Raw genomic sequence first — 19755 nt, forward strand, 5'->3', positions numbered from 1 at the left:
CTGGTAAAGCCTACCTAAACAAGGCACGCTGTGAAAAACAAGCTACTTTTAACGGCTGAAAATTAAATAAAAGGGTAAACCCTACAGCCCGCTCTCAAGCACATGGAATAATACATTTTGAAGGAGAAAACAACTATTACAATTGTTGAAGTGAAACTTAGCTAAGAGGTTACTTCCCAACCAGAATCACCCCGGCTGGGGCTGACAAAAAGACGCCTCCCCGCAGTGTTCTGAAGTAACTGGGGCTTTCTGGGCTCGGAGTGAGCCGCGCTAACACATGGCACGGCACCAGGAGCGCCGGCGGGCGGAGCCGGGCGCTCAGGGCGGGAGGAGCCCGCGCCACGCAGGGAGCGGCTGCGCGGGAACCCGCAGCTCCCGCCATTCCCTTCGCGGGGCGCGGCTCGCCGACCCGGAGCAGGAAGCACAGGATGGCGTCCCTTGACCCCAGTGCGGCACCGAAGAGCTAACGGGGAATGATGGAGGTGAGACGGCGCCGGGAAGGGAGGGACCGGGAGCAGCCCATGGAGCGGTTGGGCTGCGCGCGCGCGTCCGCCTCAGCGTCCCCTCAGCGCTCGGCGGGTCCCGGCGGGCGGGGCAGCCCCGGGCACGGCCCCGGCCCCTCCGCACCGCCCGGCCCCGCGGGCTCCCTGCGGTCCGCCCCGCTGGCGGCGGCCGGGCGGGACACGGGGCGAGGCGAGGCGGGCACGGCGCGGCGGGGCCGGGACCCCGGGCCGGTGCGGTGCGGCCGTGGGGCAAAGGCCGTTCCTGGAATGAGTTACAGCCTCCCTGTTTGTGGTGGTGCTGTGGGACGGCAAGTCACTTTGTTTAGGGGAGAGTTTTCCCCTGGTTCTCCCTCTGCCAAGCACAGTCGCTCGTAGGTGAAGGGGCGTTTCAGGCTTTCGTGAGGCGTTTTTCGAGGAGCAGTTTTGATTGGCTTTTTACCCTTTTTATTCTACCTGTTGCACTGCAAGAGTGACGCTGTATGGAGGGTTTATCTGATGCCTTTGATACTCAGATACTGTCATAACCACTGCTTTTGTCTTTTTTTTTGGTTTTTTTGTTTGTTTGTTTGTTTGTTTTGTTTTGAGTTTTTTTTTTAATGTGTACATTTCATGCTTGTCGGTTGCCTTTTTGTGGATTTTTCTTTTTAAATGTGATTGTCTGAGGTATTTCATTCTTTGGCTGCTGTACGCAGTGTAATTCAATAAAACCAGAATGAAACACTGATGTTGGAAACAGCTGATAAAGTAACCTGGATAGAAATTTACCAAATCAAACACTTCTGTGTCTATCCAGTTGTTTCTACATTTGTTAAAATTTACAGGATTTTTTTTTTTTTTGGTGAAGAAATGGTTAAGCTAAGTTTCAAACAAATATAATTTACTTTTTTAATCCAGCAGTTTATGATATTTATAGGGGAAAGTATCTCAACTAATGTAGAATTTTGCAGTCTTTGCCTGAACACCTGAAAAATCATTTGTGAATTTATAGCTGCAGTTTCTGTTTTGAAAAAGTAAGGATTACAGTTAGGCTGTCCAGATTTTGGCAAATTAAATAAGGCATCTACATAACAGATTTCCTTCACATTACTATCTCGTGGTTTGAACTTGATGGTAAGCAAGCTGTGTATAGAGTTCAGACTTATTTCTTTTTCCTGTACGCTAGTGTTCTTAAAAAAAACTGATATAAGGAGAAAAAGTTTTCTTCTATTGGCAGCTTTGTACGAGAGGAGAATATCCCTGAAAGATCTTCCTCTGATGTTTTTCTGTCACTTACTAAGCAACAGCTGGGCATTTACAGCTTTTACCTAGCACAACCTCCCTCCAGGTGAGAAAATCTGGTCCATTGAATCTCCTTGAACTGTAAAAAGATGACAAGGAGATCCAGACTGGAGTAGTTCAGTATAGTTATTTTCATAGTCCTGTCCTGTTTAAAGTTACTTTTCTCCTAACTCAGTTTAAATGTGCATTGTACTTGCACTTGAATGAACTCTCAGTCCTTGAAATAAGGAAGTAACGAACTGTATTAGTTATCCTCCAGCACACTGCAGTTCCCACTGCCTGGCATCTCTGAGATGAAATCAGACATTTGTATATCAGGTGCTTTAATCACCTTTTGGGGCAGTGGATGAAGATGAGTGTTTGTGGAGCTGCTTCTGAATGTGGAACTGTTGTCTGACTGCCTTGTCTGTGCCTCCTCTGTGGTTCCTGTGCTCCTGCCACACTTTTAGCTTTGTCATAAGATTATGTGTGCACAGTAAGACTTAAAAAATTGATAATATGACCTCAAGCACATAGAACAAGTTATTTTACATAAAGCATCATTCATGAAAGATAGTCTTCTGTGTTTTTCCTTTACTTTCTTTTGGATCCTGGCTGTGTATAGGACACGTAAACAGGACGGCTGAGATAAGTTGTTCTATCAAGAAGGCTTTTCTCAGTTGCCTGATGAGAAGGCTTGTAAGAACAGCTGAGGTTTCTTGCTTAGTTGTTTTTTAAATATTATTACATAAATTGATACACTGTGGGGAGGAGAATGAGTCTGATGTTTCGATTGTGTGGATTGTTTTGTGGTTTTGGGGGCGTGTGTGTTTACAGTTGAGCTACTGTGATATTCCTTCTGACCATAACTGCTATAACAACCTAGGTATTTTATAATGAGCGGTTTGTAGTCTGGGAAAGAACAAAACAAGTTTAAAGAAAACAAGTAACAAACCACACATCTGTCAAGCTTGATGGTATGTAGCCTCATATAGGAGCAACTTTTCTGCATATATGAGAACAAAAAATGAGAAGGGAAGGAATGAGTCTTGTTAAGACAGTTTATAAAAGATAAAAAATAAAAGTGGTTGATTTGAAACTTTGTTATCACATAATTACAGAAATGGTAAGCGAAGAGCAGATCTTGGACTTGCTAAGCCCTGAGTTTTGAAGCAGGATATGATGATGCTAGTGACAGTGATTGTGCAAGTTATTGTAGCCTTTCTGTTTTCCTGTCTGTTATGGCTAATGATAATACTTCATTGAATATATAATAATTAAATTATAAAATGCTTTGAACACCCATTCTGCTGTGATATTATGCACTATCTAACTAGCTCATGTAACATAAGCAAAATAAGACATTGTTTTTCTGAGCAGGTTCATGAATGATCTACAAAATAGATTCATTGCAGTTTGGTTAGTATTAAGGAATTTGTTTTCTGTTATTGTAGCAGTATACTTTATTTCATGAGTGCTAGCATCCAAAATGACAATAATGTTTAAGACATGGGGGCTGCAAGGAAGAAAGAAGGAACAAAGTTATTCCAGAAGGAGTGGTTAACATTTAGGTAGGAAAGACTGTCAAAACAACTTCCATATTAAACAGGAGAATGTACTGCAGAACTTCAGAAAGATTTATCCACTTTATCGACTGACATGTTTCCAAAATGGTACAGAAAAATTTACATGCCTAAGGGCATGGAAAACATGCATTATTAACTCTGTTTTAAAAGGCTCTTTAACTTCCTTGTTGCCAGATGGGATGAAAAAAAGCCCTGTCCTGCACTGCAAATGGCCTGCTGTTCAACATTGATCGTTTGCTAGTCTGGAGTCAGCTTTGGTGGATGAAGAAGGCTGGTGAGTCTAAGGTATGCAGATTCTGTGCTTCCATTCTGTAATGTGAAGGGACTGTGCGACACTCGGAAGCCCTTTGGGTTTGGATACCCTAAAGCATGTAAACACGTGGTGCTGCAGTCATATTTGAATTAGAAAGTGTGAGTTTCCAACTTGAGTTGCAGAGCTTTTGATCAATAAGGATTGCTTTTCCAGCCTGGATGAGTATGTTGTGTGGCGTAGGTCTCGTATGGGTTTTATTAGCATATATCTCTTAATTGTAAAGGCAACTTAGGAAATTAAGTAATTAAATTAATTTGACAAGGTTATTGCTTAATAACTTATCATAGTCTGGGCTGTGTTCATAAGTATAGTATTTGACTTCATTAATTAGATCAGAAGTTAGGCCCTTCTAGCAAAGCTAACATTGCAAAAGCTAGCAATGCTAACATTGTTAGATGTAATATTAATTATTATTATAACTTAGGTTTTTTTGTTTTTTGCTTACAGATGTTTGACAGAATCAGACGATCTGATGAAGCTTCTGCTTCTTCAGCACAGGGTAAGAAGTTCAAAGTAGATGTTTTTGACTTAATTACTCTTAAAAAAAATAATTATCAGTATAAGCATTAGATCACCTTATATTGCATAATTTGATTTCCTAAATTCCATTATGGAACTTGGATGGAAGGACTGACTCCTGAATCATCCAAAGACTTTCCATGTAGCTGTAATTGTCTTGTCCTGTTATAAGCTGTTTAAGGCATGTTACATTTTATCTCAGTGATCACAGATGTAGGAATACCAATGTAGATTGCCTAGTCTTGAACCCAGACAAATCAGTAGAAAAATTCACACTCAGCCACGAAAGGGTGAAGCTCTTGGATGGACTTTGAGAACAAAAGGATTCTTGAACTTACTAAACTTTTTGCCTTCCTTTAGAATAGTAATTTTGACAAATGCAATGCAAGAGAAGTAGCTAGTTGCAGGTAAACTGTCTCCATTTCTTTGATATTCTGTTGCTTTTTGTGTTTTGTTTTGTATGTGTGTTTGGTTGTTTTATTTTTTGGTTGTTTTGGTTTTGTTTTTCTGTAGGAATCCAAAGACATGGTGCTGAAGGCTCTCTACGACAGGACAGCAGTAGCAGGTAAGTTAGGTGATGATCTAACTGGTGTCTAGCTTAATGCTTACCAAGGTAAACTGGGAAGAATCTGCTTTTCAGCCTTATCTGTTGTCTTGTATAAAAGATGACAGTGAGGCACAATAAGTGTGTGGTGGAGGTCCTCTGTATCTTATACCAAACACTATTAAAAATTATGGGGAAGGTACACTGTAGTGCCCAAAACTAATGTGTGAGTGTCAGGCGTCTTTGGTTTTTTTTTTTTTCCAAAATACTAAAAAATAGAAGAATGAGAAGATGACTCTGCCTTTTCCTGTAGAGGCAGTTCTTCTCAGATTTCAGCCACTGTGCCTTCAAGCTGTTATCCTTTGTTCTGCATTTAAGAAAAAGTTTCTTCAGTGAAATTTGCTTGGGAATACCTTAAAATACATGGTCCTACTTATCATTGCAATTCTGAAATGGAAACATTTATCTTGCAAGTTTGTTCCATCGCTGTGGTAAGATAGATATTTAGAATTTCCATGTTAAGGACATGCATTAAATAACCCAACATGTCTTGGTAATATTATGCGCTTCTTTCAGTTCACAGGCAAGAGGGCAAGAACATGCTTGGCCTGGAGTATCCACTGTGCAAAATAGACAAGGGTACTGCAACTGTTGCCACGTACACTACAGTAATCTGGAACAGGTGAGATGGCTTCTGCACAATTCAGCAACAGATAGCAAGGAGTACCAAAAGGCTTTATCAGCTTTTAAAATATCAGCTGCTACACTGAATAACCAATACTGAGTGAAAAATAAGCAGTTTGAATTGCAAAATGTGTGCACTGAGAAAAAGTTACCCTTCTTGTCTATTACCTGTTGAAAAGATGCCGGTGAAGTGGCACAGCTGCTGCAGTCTTCTTTTCTGAAGTGGTGCACTGCTGTGCATTGCATCCATTACATTTATTTCTGTGTCTTTAGTCTTGAGTTCTGTATGTATTGTAAATTATTAAGGTTATAGTAATATGTTTGATATCAAGGCTGAAGACATTTGATCAACTGTTTTCTGTTCTTTAGCTCTATCAGTCTCCTGTCTTTTAGATTTTTTTATTAGAAAGTAGAAGCCTATTTAATCTTCTACACTTATGAAAATCCTTGTTAATTAGAGTGAATTATAGAATGTTTACTCATATGATGTTCAAGAATATTTTAAGTCATTTATAGAAACATTTAGTGTATTTGTTCTAGCTAAAGGACCTGTGAGCAGCTGTGAGATTTGAGAGCATTTGTACTACTTACAAGAGATTTGTCAGCACCTATCAGAACCATTAACTTAAGTTCCAACTCAGAAAGATATTTCAGTACATTTTAGTATTATTTGAGATTCCCTAAGCGTGCTTAAAAATCTCTATTAATCGAGGCTGTAAAGTAGAAAAGGCTGAAGACTTCTTTTTATTTAAATATTTTCATAGCAAAGATTTAACCCGGGAAGTAATTTTTAGGAATAGGCCAGTGTGTTTACAGTAGTATTAGACTAATCATCTGTTTTATCTTTCACCAGCATGTTTTCAGCTCCCAGCACAGACATTTTACCACATACTGTAGGAATCGTACAGGTACCAGTAGCTTGATGGAGCGTTTCCTGCAAGATGTTTTACAGCATCATCCTCACAGATACCATGACAACAGGTATAATACAGATGGCTTTTTTTTTTTTTTAGTGTATGTTGTTCGAATGCATGTATTACAAATTCCTGTTTCTTTTATACTGCTGACCAGTAAATTTTGCCCATTTGAGGTGAAACTTTTTCAATGAAGACAGTTTAGAAAAAAGTGTATTTAGATAAACATCATGCAAGTGTATTGTTTTTGTGTTGTCTCTTCACTTTTATACTTTTTCACTACTTTAGGATTTGAGACAACACCACTGATAGCATTTAAGTGTGAAGACCTAAAAAAAGATGGAGTATATGGGTCAACAGGTGTAATGGCAGACTGTACAATCTCATATGCATTTACAAATTCTTATAATTTGAACTTTATATATTTTATTATAAATATTATTATTCTGGGCTTGATATATATGTTTAGCAGTGTATTTTATGGTATGTTTTGAAAGAGTTCATTATTTTTGTTTGTTGTTTGTGGATAACTTCAGGTAAATATTTACATGTTTATTTTATCATCCTTGCAGTTCACATGTTCAGTTAATACTTGAATTACATTAATTGGCCAATTAATTAATGCTCAGATTTTGAGAAGTGTTCTCTTTATTTATCGTGTGCATGTTTTAAGAGTGATAAGTGTTAGGTTTTTCTCTGTAGATGAAGGAAAATAAGTTAAATCTCATTCTAGAAAAATGAGGTAGAATAGAAGGTTATTTTGTCTGAATGCAATCATATTGATATTATCAGGGATGTGACAAAATAAGCTAATATCATGTCTATGCCAAATTAGCTCAGGGCATATACACATCACTACAGATAAATAAATGAATCCTTCCATCTTCAATAAATAAATTCAAACCCAACCTCTTAAGAACATCCACAATTTTTTGCCATGGAGAAAATATAAGATTCGCTTTACGGCAACATCCAAATGAAAAAAGCCCTCTCTTGAGGTGTCACTAATACGAGGTTATTCCTTTGGTGAATGAAACCTACTAACTAGGAAAAACAAGCTACCCATGTTCCTCTAAGTTGTTGGAAGAAGGAATGGAATGAGAAAAATAATGTACAAAATCTAGATGAAGTTGGAGGAAGAAGAGGGAAGAGTAATCCCAAATCTAGACAGAGTTTGGAGGAAGAAAAGCAAAGATGGAAAAGCGAGGAATAGATTTATGTTGTGGTCCTGCTCTGAAAAAAAAGTCATGGTCTTATCTGATATCTGAGGTAAGAATTGGATTCTCTTCTTTCACATTAAAACTCTTGGATTATTATACAGTTTACACTCAGTTCTTTAAATAACTGTTTTTACTATTTAGCAGAATTCACACAAGGGATCTTTAGAGTGTCATTTTAAAGATTATGGAAATATTTCTGAGTCTAGATTTGTTTTGCGGAACCAGTATACCTAGTAGTTATGTGGAAAAATTCATCAGAACTTTGCCTTATACTGAATTTCAAAGGATGTTATTGTTCTGTCCCTCCCCCAGTAAAAAAAACAAACCAAAACCAGATACACACAAACTTCCAAATCATTCCTTCCTCCAAACTCTTGGTGTATAAATTTTTTACATAAAGAAATAATACTGAGCATTTAAGAGAGTAAATCTTCCCTCTGCCTTTGGGGGTAATTTGTAGCAAAACTATCAGAAGTACCTAGCTGTATAAAACTGTAGTTCTGTTTCCTCTGCCCCAGAGACATTTACTTATAAGTTATTTTTGAAAAGTGGATGTAGGTTGTTAACTGAGCTATAAACCTATACATTTGTTATATTTTATTTATATCAAAATCCATTTAGTCCTATATTGAGTCTTTCAGGAGTGTCCAGATGCCAGGTGTTTCACACAAAGATGAAAGAACTTTTAAGTGAGAAAGTTAAAGAATTATTTTGACTGCCTTTGACCTTCCCCTTAGGTCCTGTTTCAGAGCTTAGGTGGCCAAGAATTCATGCAGCAGTAGGGCACAGCAGTTCAATTGGCAGGCATTGTTTGATCATCTAATGTATTTGATTACTTTGCATTTATATAGTAATAGAAATAATCCTCTTTTTACTGTTTCATTATATGAAGTTTCTCTTGCTCAATCAGTCCTATAACCCTGAGCTGTATGTACTCTGAGTTATATAACTAAGGAAATTCCTGTGCAAGGAAATTTATTCCTGATATTTCTGTTAGCTGATGTCTGCCATTTATTAAAATAAGCATCCATTTGTGTCTCACAAAGTCTCGTTATAACTTTCAAATGAAACATAATATTCTTTTCTTTGGTTATATTTACGTATTTTTAAAATTATTTTAATTGGATTTGCCCAGCTGCTACATAACAAAGCCCTGTGGGTTCCTGTATTGCATAAGAGAAATAGTCGTTATCTGTCAGTTGTGTTAATTCTACAAGATGCAAACCCTTGTATTTGAGGGAGTCCTAAAGACAGAACTACCAGTTACAGAATATGTTAACATCTGTTGTCAGAGTGGGGCTGAACAATCAGAACTTGGCTTCTTATAGAAGTGAGTCAGAAGCTGTGGTATGTCTGAGAGAAACAGTAAACATGGAATTCCTTGGCAACATGTGCAGGGTTCCTATCAGGCAGCCATGTTTTGTAGGGAAAAGGGCATTTATACTCAATAGCGGTTTTATACTGCATTGTATTATTATGTTCCATTTCTCTACAAAAGAATTTTTTCAATTTCTCAATTTTAGTTAATGATAGGATGACCAGTGAAGTAACCTCTTTATAGTCTACAACTTCAACCAAAGGAAATACCTTTACATTTTCTTCCTTTGCTGTATTTATAAAATTATTGTAATCTATTTTTGGCTATTCTTAATTGATGGCGTCATGAAGAGGGTAACAGACTAATGCCAAATTAGCTTTGTGGAACATTCCCCTTTCCCTCTCCATAATTTTTTAAAATTCACAATCTCTGCTAATGTAGCAGAGCTGGTAATTTGAGTCTGTTTGTTAGAAGTGATGCACTCTAGGTAATTACTCTTAAACCCTCCATACACTGCTATTGTTTGAAAAATCTTAAGTATATTTACAGTATTTATATAGGCTGATTTTTTTTTTTCCTCCCTCCCTTTTAGACCAACATACGATGACATGCCACTCCCCATCACTCTGGAGGCTCCTAGGATTTCTTGCCTATCCCCAACAGAGATGCAGAAAAAGAGAAACAGTGACACACAGGAGATTTCCAGCAAAGACAAGGAGTCAATTGGTGAAATACACTCTTCTGCTCCATGCCTGTCTCATGAGGGCACAAAGAAAACTTTTGTAACGCAAGCAGTTTTTCAAAACCGAGAAAGAGGCCAGGAGCATGTTCCAGGAATATCCCAGCAGTCTCTTGGCATCTGTAGCGATAAGAAATGGGTTACTCTGAAAAATGCAAATCATAGCCATGAAGGTCAGTTTACAGCTGTGAGCCCTGTACCTCAGCAATTTTCCATCAGTCCTATAATCCACAGTTCTTCTGTTAATTCTAAAACAGGAAAAAATGTTAGGGGTTTGGCAGCATCAAATCTGTTTCTCCGTAGTGGGTGTGATGAAAGGGCAACGAAGGCCTGCAGTAGTGATGTGTTATTGAACCCATGCTTGAATCCTGCTCCAGCACTGGCTCACCCAAAACGCCCTTCAGTTTCTCATCAGAATCCTACATGCAGCCACAGCAATTCTTTATTTATTACCTCAGGTCAATCTCTCTCAAAGCGAGATAGTTTACGAACTCAGGATGAAACTTTGGTGTCTGATCTCCATCTCAGGGATACTGTGGGTATCAGCAGCTCCTTAGATCTTGGGACATCCCCACAATTAGCAAGATGCAAAAACGTGAAGACAAACAGAGATGATGGAAGTTCAGTGGATGAAACTATTGAAGATGTAATTTTGAAATACTGCCATGAAACTACATCTGAAGAAATTTATATCACAGAAGAGAATAATCCCTGTTTAACTTTTTCATCACTTCTGGACCATACTAATTTAGAGGGCTCTGAAATGAGTTTTGACTGTGATGCACCAATACAGGCAGGAACAGACTTACCTAAGGCAGCTATAAAAGATATAGAATTCCTAAAAGAGGTCCAAGTAAGTTTGCAAGATAAAGACTATGGAACACAGCTCTGCTCTGTCTTAAAAACTGAGTCAATAGAGAAAACAGAAGCAGTGAAACAGGATGTCGTAGTTCATACTGAAGAACCAGTTCTTCCAGCTCTGCCTCATGTGCCTCCTTCTTTTGTGGGAAAGACTTGGTCTCAAATAATGTATGAAGATGATATAAAAATTGAAGAACTTGTGCGCGATTTCAAGGAGGGTCGTTTTCGCTGCTACTTTGACAGTGAATCGTCAGCCAACTGTACAGGGAAGAGAATGAAGAAAAAAAAGCAGAAGGATGAAAAAAGGATCAATGTTATTGAGGGTAACAGAACAGAAGGTGCATCAGTTAAAGCATTGCCAGAATTTAATGATGCTTTAAGTGGTGGCTCTGATTTTGATAACCCATCTTTAGCCTCAGATACACTATGCAAACCACAAATACTTAAAATGCCTAGGAAAAGGACATGGCGCCTGGCTTCAAGATGCCAGGTGGTTAAAGTCAGCCACGGCACCCAAACAAGTCTATTGAACTACCCCGTAGCAAAAAGGAAAATGTCTAGAAGAGAATCTGATCCAGCTGATCAGAAAGCAAGCGTCACGTGGTTGGAGAATGAAAAAACTCCAAACATGAAAACTAGACTATGTGCCCTTAAACTTCCAGAGTCCTACAGCAAGATTATGAGTCCTGTACAGCCCAAGACAGTGGTGTATGTACTCTCATGCCCAGAGGTAAAACAGTGTAAAGGTAAACCTGTAGATACTTCCAAAATGAGGAAAAATCGAAACTCCGCAGATAGCAAGGACTCTGTAAGGTATAAATACAAACAATGTTCTTTCAAGTATTATGACCCACTGACAAATCGAATTCTGAAAACACCTCCCAAGAGTACAGTTGGAGAAAAGGCCAAAAAGCCCTCCCACGTTCGACAGCTTTTCAGAAGCCTCAGCTTTGATGCAAACATGAAAAAACTAGCGGATGCACAGAGAGAAAGCACGCCATCAAAGTCACTCAATTGGTCAGACTACTATAGTTCATCTTCAGCATCTTTCCTGACAGATCCAGATAAAGGGAATGATGCAGCCTCAAGTCAAAAGGCAGATGGATCTTCTGTTTCCACAGAAAGAACAGATTGTCTTGTGTCTAGTCACTCTGAGAACTCTTTTAAACACTTGATCATTTCACCTTTGAACTCTGTGGTAGAAGGAGATTGTAGATTAATTCCGTTTAATAGAATTACCAAAACTCCTCTGACCTCCATCAGGAGTGAGTGGTTAGAGAGGGAGAATCCAAAGGCAATATGGAAGAGAAAAGAAGGCAGTAATAAAGAACCATTTTTTTCCAGAAAGGCTTCAGGATCTAAGTCTGTCACCCGTACTGTTGGGAGGAGAGGAAACAGAGTAACCGCAGGCAAACAGACTTCCCGAACTAAAAAACAGCAAAAAGAGGGGTTGAGAAGACAACTTCATCCTCGTGCCCAGAAATCTGCTTTCTCCATCCATAGGTGCCAGACAAGGAAGACTACAGTGGGAAAGCACCCTAAGAAAGAAAAGCCTGATGCTAAAAAATTAAAGGTGAGGAGTAAACCAAAAAGGGCCTTTCTGAGCTCAACAGTTGTAACAGGGATTCCTGAAAAGAGGCAGAAAGTCACATCAGAATCTTTTCCCAAGAAACCAGAGCGAGCTTCCTCCAAAGTCAGGAACTGGGGAGTAAGTGGAGATAGGGGTCATCCTAGCACTGTGAACCGACCCTCTCGAAGAACAACTGCTGTGCCGTTACTTCGAAACTGTCTTGTTCTGCCAGGTGAGAGCTAGCTACCAAAAGAACTTTTTTTTTTCTTTTTTCATAGCCAGCACCTGGAAAAAGGAAAGGGGAAAAAAGGAGGTCGTGGACAACGCAGTTGAAGTGCTAGAGCTCCAGAAAGTGCAAAGCCAGTCTAATGTGAAACAAACACAACTGTAAACTCGGCTCTTGTTCCTGGAGTGTGGGGACATAATGTATTGCACTGTTCTACTGTGTAAAGCTGCAGAAGTTGTAGATTTGAGTTAAAAGCACTTAGAATCCTGTTTACTAGACTTCACCTGTACATCAGCAAAATGACCTTGAATAGTATCATATTGGTTTTATGGTATTATCAGTGCGTGACAGTGCACTATAATAAGTAATTTAGAAACTGTGTTAATTAATTGTGCCTAATTTAATTTCTTCACATAATTCTAAAGTGCAAAAAATGACTTGGTTGTTATGCTAGAAATTAAATGAAGATACATCAATTTGGGCTGAATTTTGTGTATGTATTTTGTGTTTGTGTATATGCGCACCTTCTTCAACACGTAATATATACTTGCCTGTGGAATGGCATTAAAATTAATACAGTATGATACAATTCAGATCAATTCAGTGCTTTCTTGAAATGAAATGTAATTTTACACGTTTTTGTATTGACTTTTTTCCTGAAACCATGTCCAAAGCAGTTGTTTTGAACAAAAAGTCACTGTGGGCTCTCATCAAGCAATAATGGACCATGTTGGTAAGGAAATATGTCTCTTTAGGGAACTGTTCAAATGGTGGTGGCTAAAGTGAAATTTCAAATTCCAAAAGAAATATAGGCTTAGATTTGGGGTTTTTTTGTTTGTTTTTTAGTAGCTTATTGATAAAGTTTATAGGTGAATTTCACATTCCTTAGTGGGGGGAATGGAAAAGTAATAACGCAAACAAATAAATATTTAAATAAACCTAAAGTATCATCCACGGAAATGTATTAGAGTTCAAATATTTTTTTTAAATATTTAGGTGAATTAAAATTATGTTCCATAGAGATTCGTGTTTGGCCACTGATGCTCCAACCAGTATGGTTTTATAGCAAAAAAATCCCCATGGTATTTTGGTTTAGTTTTTTTCTTTTTTTAATAGTTGTTATGATAGCTTATTTTATGTGTTTAGGAGACATAACCCCCAGTCTTGCGGGTGTCTCTTTGCTCTAAAACCCAAGATTAATTGCTGATTTGTAGTAAGTTAAGCACGTAATTAAACATCATCACAATCCGGACTTTGGTTTTTAAATCTTCCATTTGGTATATTATATAATCTGTTTTACTGTAGAGGTCTTTGTATATTCTGTAGTGGTACAATATGTTCTTCAGAACATGCAAAAACATGGAAAAGCTCAGACTCTGCTGTTTCTGCCAGTGAACATAGTGTATGTGCATTTTCCCCTCAGAAAACAAAACTATTCTTAATTCATTTTCTGAAGTGTCAAGGATCACTGATTTGGACTGAGATAAAGGTGGACTTGGAAATGGTTTATTTTAATATACAGTATGTGAAGGAAATGTAAAAGCTGTCATCATAAACCACATGTTCAAAGAATATTTTTGGGATATTTTTAATGTATATGCATATTTCCCAAGTTAAATAGAAGATGTGCATGTGTCAGCTGTAAAGTTCCTTTACAAGTCAAATATGGTCTGACAGATTTATTTGTTTTGGTTTAATTTATTTTATTTTTTAAATAAAAGTTTATTTCTATGGATGAATTTTCCTATGGTTGTCAGTAGACACAGAATCTTATGACTGTATTGCAAGTCACTGGAAAATGAAGGGTTATAATGTAAGTTCTTATAGCCCTCTTAACTAATTGTGCCTGTATAATTTAATATTTTGTCTAATATAAAACTGATGTTTTTAAAGCAAAGTTTTAAAGGAATGGTTTTTATAGAAAGGCTAATTTTTAGATAAAGCAAAAGAAGATTTTTAAATAAAGTTTGTTTTAAAGCAAAGCTTTAACTCTATAGATTAAAGTCCCATTCTGACATATTTTTATGATACACTAATGTTTTCCTATCCAATTTCTTCCATCTTATTTTTCACAGTATTTTACACATGAAGAGCATGAATTGTTTTATGTGTGAATAAGTTTTAGTGCACATTGTACTTTTAAGATCACTAGTGCATATTTGTGTAGAGTCAAAATACTGTTCTCCATACTCATTCATTTTAAGTTTGTCTTATTCCAGTACACAACTTTTCCTTGAAATCTTAAGTAATAAAAATATCTTGAGGACTATAAAATGACTAATATTTTTAGACTGTAATGCCTTTTTTTGTTTTGTTTTTAATAATAGACCCCCTTGTCAGGGTGGTTTTTTAGAATAAAAGTGTATTATATTTAAATAAAAGTGTAAGTAGTTACATATTTTCCTTAAAAAAAAAAAAGAAAAATGAAAAAAAGTATGAAATGTAGCAATTTATTAGAAGGACAAGATTTGGGATACAAGTCTGGAAAAATTTCTGTGGTTGACAGTGTCAAAATAAGGTTTACTGTAGGTTTGGATGTTATTCTGTGCCTCACTTCTGAGTGTTCAGAAACCTCTTCTCTGCATGCTCAATGACTACTAGGAAAAAAAGGAGAGACAGTGATAGGAGAAGTAAATACAGAAACTGCTTTGGAAAGAGAATTGATGAACATATGTGCAAAACATAAATTATTTCAGAGACGCTCAATATCATGTGCAAGAAGGAGAAAAGGGAAGTTTTCTGGGGTCTTGAGAGATAGACAAGCACTTTCCTATTAGATAAATAATACATATTCTGCTACCCTATTTGAATACCTTGTTGTTTCATTAGCAGCGTGAAACTTCAAAACATGATTGTGAAGTCTACACAAAGGGCAAACTTGAGAGCTGAAATACTTTCTGAAACTAATGGGAGTTTGGGGTGAGATTTTTTTGTTTTAATTTTTGTTTGGTTCGTTTTTCTTTTTTTAATGTTAGTGGACAAAGATGTTTTGTCAGTATGTTTGCATGTGTTAATATAGAGAAGCAAGAAAAGATAACTGGATTAAAGAGGAATAAAGTCATGCTTTTTTATTCTAATTGACAGCAGTTAGAACCAGGATATTTTACAATAGCTGAGAAAAATGTTAATTTCTTCTTCAGTGCATATGCAATTTTGACCTTCTGCAAGTTCATAGGTTTTTTTGGTTTTAATACATTTCGTATTTTTTAAAAATTCTCTCTCCACACAAAGTACTCATTCAGCCTTTTAAAACAATCTTAGTCTAAGTTTGCTAGGTTGTTATTATTCACTAGTATTGTGAACCATGAGTGTGAGCCAGAGTCGTACTGTGCTAGGGTGCTAACCAAACATGGAATAGCAAGCCCCCAATACTTTAAACGTCTTACACTTGCACCAAGCAGTTCTTCAGTTAATTTTCTGATAGGATTTTTTGCTTTCTTGTTCTTTCTGACAAGTTTGCATCCAGTGTTGTTGTAATTGTATTATGAAAGCATTCCTCCCTGGGACTCGGATAAAATGAGGTGTTTCTGTTTGAGACTATAACTTAATCTGAAGTTGTGTTTAAGTTTCATGCCAAATTTGTGCCCAAATGACAATATGTGTTTTTGTGGTTTTCATGTTCTTGTTATTGGTAATGTATTTTGCAATACTTTTGCTTGATGCTGTAATCTGTTATCTGCTTCTCTGTCCCTGCTGTCTGTGGTCATTTGACACATTGTGAGTTTGTAAGGATACAGCGATATTACAAACTTGTCCAGTGCTATTGCTGGATGTTCTTTCTTTGTATCTTCTGCTCATTTAATTTCCGGTTTATTGTTTCCATTTTTTTTCTCAGTCATGTATTTGGATTTTTTAGTATTGTAAAGAGCTAAATTACAGGACAGTGTATTCTCTTTGGAAGTGAATCAGTGACAGGTAAACAGAAGAGGATGGTATCCTGATCTGAAGCGTAGAGGGCAGGCTGGTACCTGTGCTCCTGTGCTCAGGAGTCTTATTTACTTCACTGAATAGTGGGAAACAGGAGCAGCATGATGATTCTTTATTTCTTTAGTGGTCTTCCTTTCTTTGTCTCTTAGGGTCAGCTCTGCCTGAGAACAGAGTATCTGAATTCATACTGGAAAGAGAAGTGTTTCAGCTGTTGGTGTTTTGGGGACAGATAGGAAAAGTAAAATGTGTCTCACTAATGTTACTAAAATCCCAGAATGTTTGCCTTTAATGATTTATCTGCTATGAATTACAGCATTGCTGATAATGTTTTTCGGAAAAATTTGTAATAGCATAGCTCTGAGCATGCCCAGAAACAAAGGTTTTGTTCCTTGTTTGTTTGTTTTGCAGTTATGAATTCATTCATTCCTTCAGCAGAACAAATCTTGTTTTAATAAAATAAAGACTGAATATTCATTTTTGTAGTTTCTTTATTCTTGAAGTGAAATTTAACTTGGAGCTATCTGCCATAATGTGTTGTGGAAAGAACTCCAGAGAATGCTATGGAATAAGCTAGTACTGTGAAGGTAGACAGTCATAATTTAAACAGTTGTTCACAACTGTATGATATCTTGACTCAGTGAAGTTTTTTGTTGACTTCAGTGAAGCCAAGATTCATCCTATTCTGTGCCAGCTGAATCAATGACACCCTAGGATGGCATTGAAAAAGCACCAGGTACATTTGAAGTGTCTAACTTCATTTTGGCAGCACGAAACCAAGAAGCCCCAACTGCGTGGCAAGCCAGATCCTTATAGAGCTTACTCCGTAACAGTTTTTTTCAGAATGTGCGCTTAATAAGTGAGGGCAGTGACTGGAAGGATCATAATGTTAAGCAGCTTTCTACTTTATGCAAAATGGTTTGGTATCTCCGTAATCACAGACCAATTTGATGCATGCAGAACTGTCTTCAAAGCTGTGTGGAACAATACTTCTAAGAATATCTGATAGATAGAATATTAGAATACCTTGAACAGTAGAATACCTTGTTCTGTAAATTTAGTAGTCATTTGCTGTTTGTAATAGTGCCTGTTTAAACCAGCGTGGTATGTTGCAGGAGCAAGGCACACAGATGTGTCAGTCTGGATCAATAAATGGCTGAAGGGCATAGCCATGTGGTTTCCTGAGGATTTAATAAACCATAAAATTTCAGGGCATGCTTTGCAGTTTTCAGTCCATACTTGAAGATTGCTATGTATTACGTAGTTGGCTGAATGAAGTTATTACTGTGCCATCAAATAATGATTAATTAAAGACATAATTGTTCAACCATCTAAACCTGGAGTTTCAAACATGATACTGTAACCAAATTTTAAGTCAGGTGATTGCATCTTTCATGGGAAATATAAGCGATTAACAATATGCTTATATAGTGTACAATGGAGATCCAGTCCAAATTGGCATATTTTAGACTTATGATGAAATTAATAGCATAGTTTTAGTTCGCTTTGGATTCATTGGAATAATTAGTGTTGTTATTATTATGGTTCTGTGGTTCTGGAAGTCATAATTATTTTCTAGGAGTGCAGAAGCATTTTGGATGAAATATATTATTGCAGTTTGCATCAGCAATTCTAAACCTAGGCTCATTCTTTGTCAGTGTTCCGCCCTTAAGGAAAACTGAAAAACCATTCTTCCCAAATGCTAGTGTTCATAAAAAGGTTTTAAAATATCACACATCCTCAAATATAAAGATACTTTAATGTATTAAAGCTGGTCAGCCTCTCATTTGCTGTGTCATACTGTTCGCACTGGTGCATCTGACAGTGTTGGTTATAGCTTGCTTAGTTATGATTAATATTGTACAAACAAGTTGCAGAATTGAAATACACCCTTGCTTGCTCACGCAGAGAGCTTAGACACTGTGCTGGCCTGGAGATTGTGCTGTAAGAATTAGCAGCAAAGCTAATTGTTATTGGCAAGACATGGTAGTTCTGATTGAATCTGAAGTCAGGATAATGTTGGAGTCAAAGTCAGCATATTTTCACCTACCATAATTAGTGGCTGGTCATACAGCACTTTCTGTGGATGTAAAGAACTCTTAAGTGTTGAATATTACCAAGAATTATCTTCTGTATTCTTATTTTAGACATTACTGTTCAACGTATTTTTGAAATACATTGATACATGTGTATTTTTGTGAATATACATGTGTATTTGTGTCATGGATAAGCACAATATTTTTTCTTTTTAGAGCTTAAAAGAGAACACTAATGAAATAGTATTTTACATATTTTTATTTTCAATTATACAGAGACTGTTCACTTTTCCTGTGCTTAGCATATTTCTATTTTCCTCCCTCACACTCCTCCATTTTAAAATAAGAATTTATCTGCAATGCAGAGTTCTCCATCTTTATTTTCTCAGAGTAGGACGTGATGAGTGTCATTTGGCTATACCATGGATATAGTTTTATGTAATTCTGTAGTTATTGCATATGCCTTCATAACTATCTCTGCCTTTTCATGGAAGCTGTGAAGTGGAGCCAAGCATCCCTGTCTGTCCCTAGTCCTTCAGTCTTGTTTTATTGCTTACTCCATTCTTCTCCAGCTCACTAGTGCAGCCAGTGGGTCAGCTCCTCGTTTCCTTTGTTTCATTTAGCTCTACAGTATGTTGGAAAACAAATATTTGAAATAGTTGAAACCATTTTCAACCAGTTTTTCCTGTAAGACACTCACATTCTCTTGTGTGTGGGGAAACAAAAATCTGGCTTACATTTTGGCAAGTCTTGTGTTCTCACCATCTCTAAGCTTGCAGAACCACAGTAAGGGCTGAGGTTGGCAGGCACCTCTGGTGACCATCTGCTCCAGTCCTCTGCTCACAGCAGACTCAGCTGGAGCAGGCTGCTCAGGGCCATATCCCAGGGGATTTTGAGCATCTCCAAGAATGGACATTGCTGGTCAATCTGTTCCAGCATCCAACCACCCACTCCCTCACAGTTAAAAAGGTTTTTATCTCGGTGTTTAAACAGAGTTTCCTGTATTTCAGTCTGTGCTCAGTACCTCTTGTCCTTCTGCCATGCCCTGCGTGTCTGTTCACTGGCTGGCAGCTGGACTGCCAGGAGACTCTGTGTCTCCCGGTGTGCTGGCACGGTCCACAGTGGCTGGGGAGAATAGCTGGCACTGAAATCCTTGCCCAGCTGTGCCAGGGGAGATTTTCTTCAAGTGAGGAGCCCAGCTCATAAAGGTGAAGGTGACTGTGACAAACAACTGTGCCAATGAGGACCTTTGGTTTTCTTGAGGTTTACCTGGCTTCTGTAGCAAAATGAATCCCCTAAACCAACTTTCTAAGGCTCGATCCTTCTTTTTATCCTACAGGAGTTGGGTTGTTCGGTTTTTTGTTGGTTTTTTCTTTTTCCCTGCTAGATTTTTTGTTCTCTTTTGAATATTTCAAGTTCTATGGGTTTGCTGACTGCAAATCTAAACCTTCATGTTTGTGTGCTACAATTATAAATTTGTTACAAGTCTATACAGTCCTTGTGTATATTCTTTCGATGTTTTTTTTTCCTGTTTGCTTTTA

General features: G+C 37.5%; 1 protein-coding gene across 4 annotated transcripts; it reads left to right on the forward strand.

Moving 5' to 3' along the window:
- The first annotated feature begins 421 nt into the window (after nt 1-421).
- ZDBF2 (zinc finger DBF-type containing 2) lies at nt 422-16655 on the forward strand. 4 transcript variants are annotated; one of them, XM_027731434.2, is made up of 8 exons: nt 422-482; nt 3521-3631; nt 4107-4158; nt 4692-4743; nt 5299-5404; nt 6260-6387; nt 9451-12031; nt 12307-16655. In XM_027731434.2, exons 2-8 carry the CDS (start codon nt 3608-3610, stop codon nt 12367-12369), a joined length of 3006 nt encoding a protein of 1001 aa, XP_027587235.1. In that variant the 5' UTR covers nt 422-482; nt 3521-3607; the 3' UTR covers nt 12370-16655. The 4 variants fall into 4 exon arrangements, with proteins under 4 accessions (XP_027587235.1, XP_027587231.1, XP_039245563.1 ...); XM_027731430.2 differs by having other exon boundaries at nt 9451-16655; XM_039389629.1 differs by lacking the exon at nt 422-482 and adding an exon at nt 1599-1613 and having other exon boundaries at nt 9451-16655.
- Nucleotides 16656-19755: the final 3100 nt, after the last annotated feature.

The sequence above is a fragment of the Pipra filicauda genome, unplaced genomic scaffold (assembly GCF_003945595.2).
Source record: "Pipra filicauda isolate LSUMZ 115617 unplaced genomic scaffold, ASM394559v2 scaffold74_size2892960_pilon, whole genome shotgun sequence".
Lineage (NCBI taxonomy): Eukaryota > Metazoa > Chordata > Aves > Passeriformes > Pipridae > Pipra > Pipra filicauda.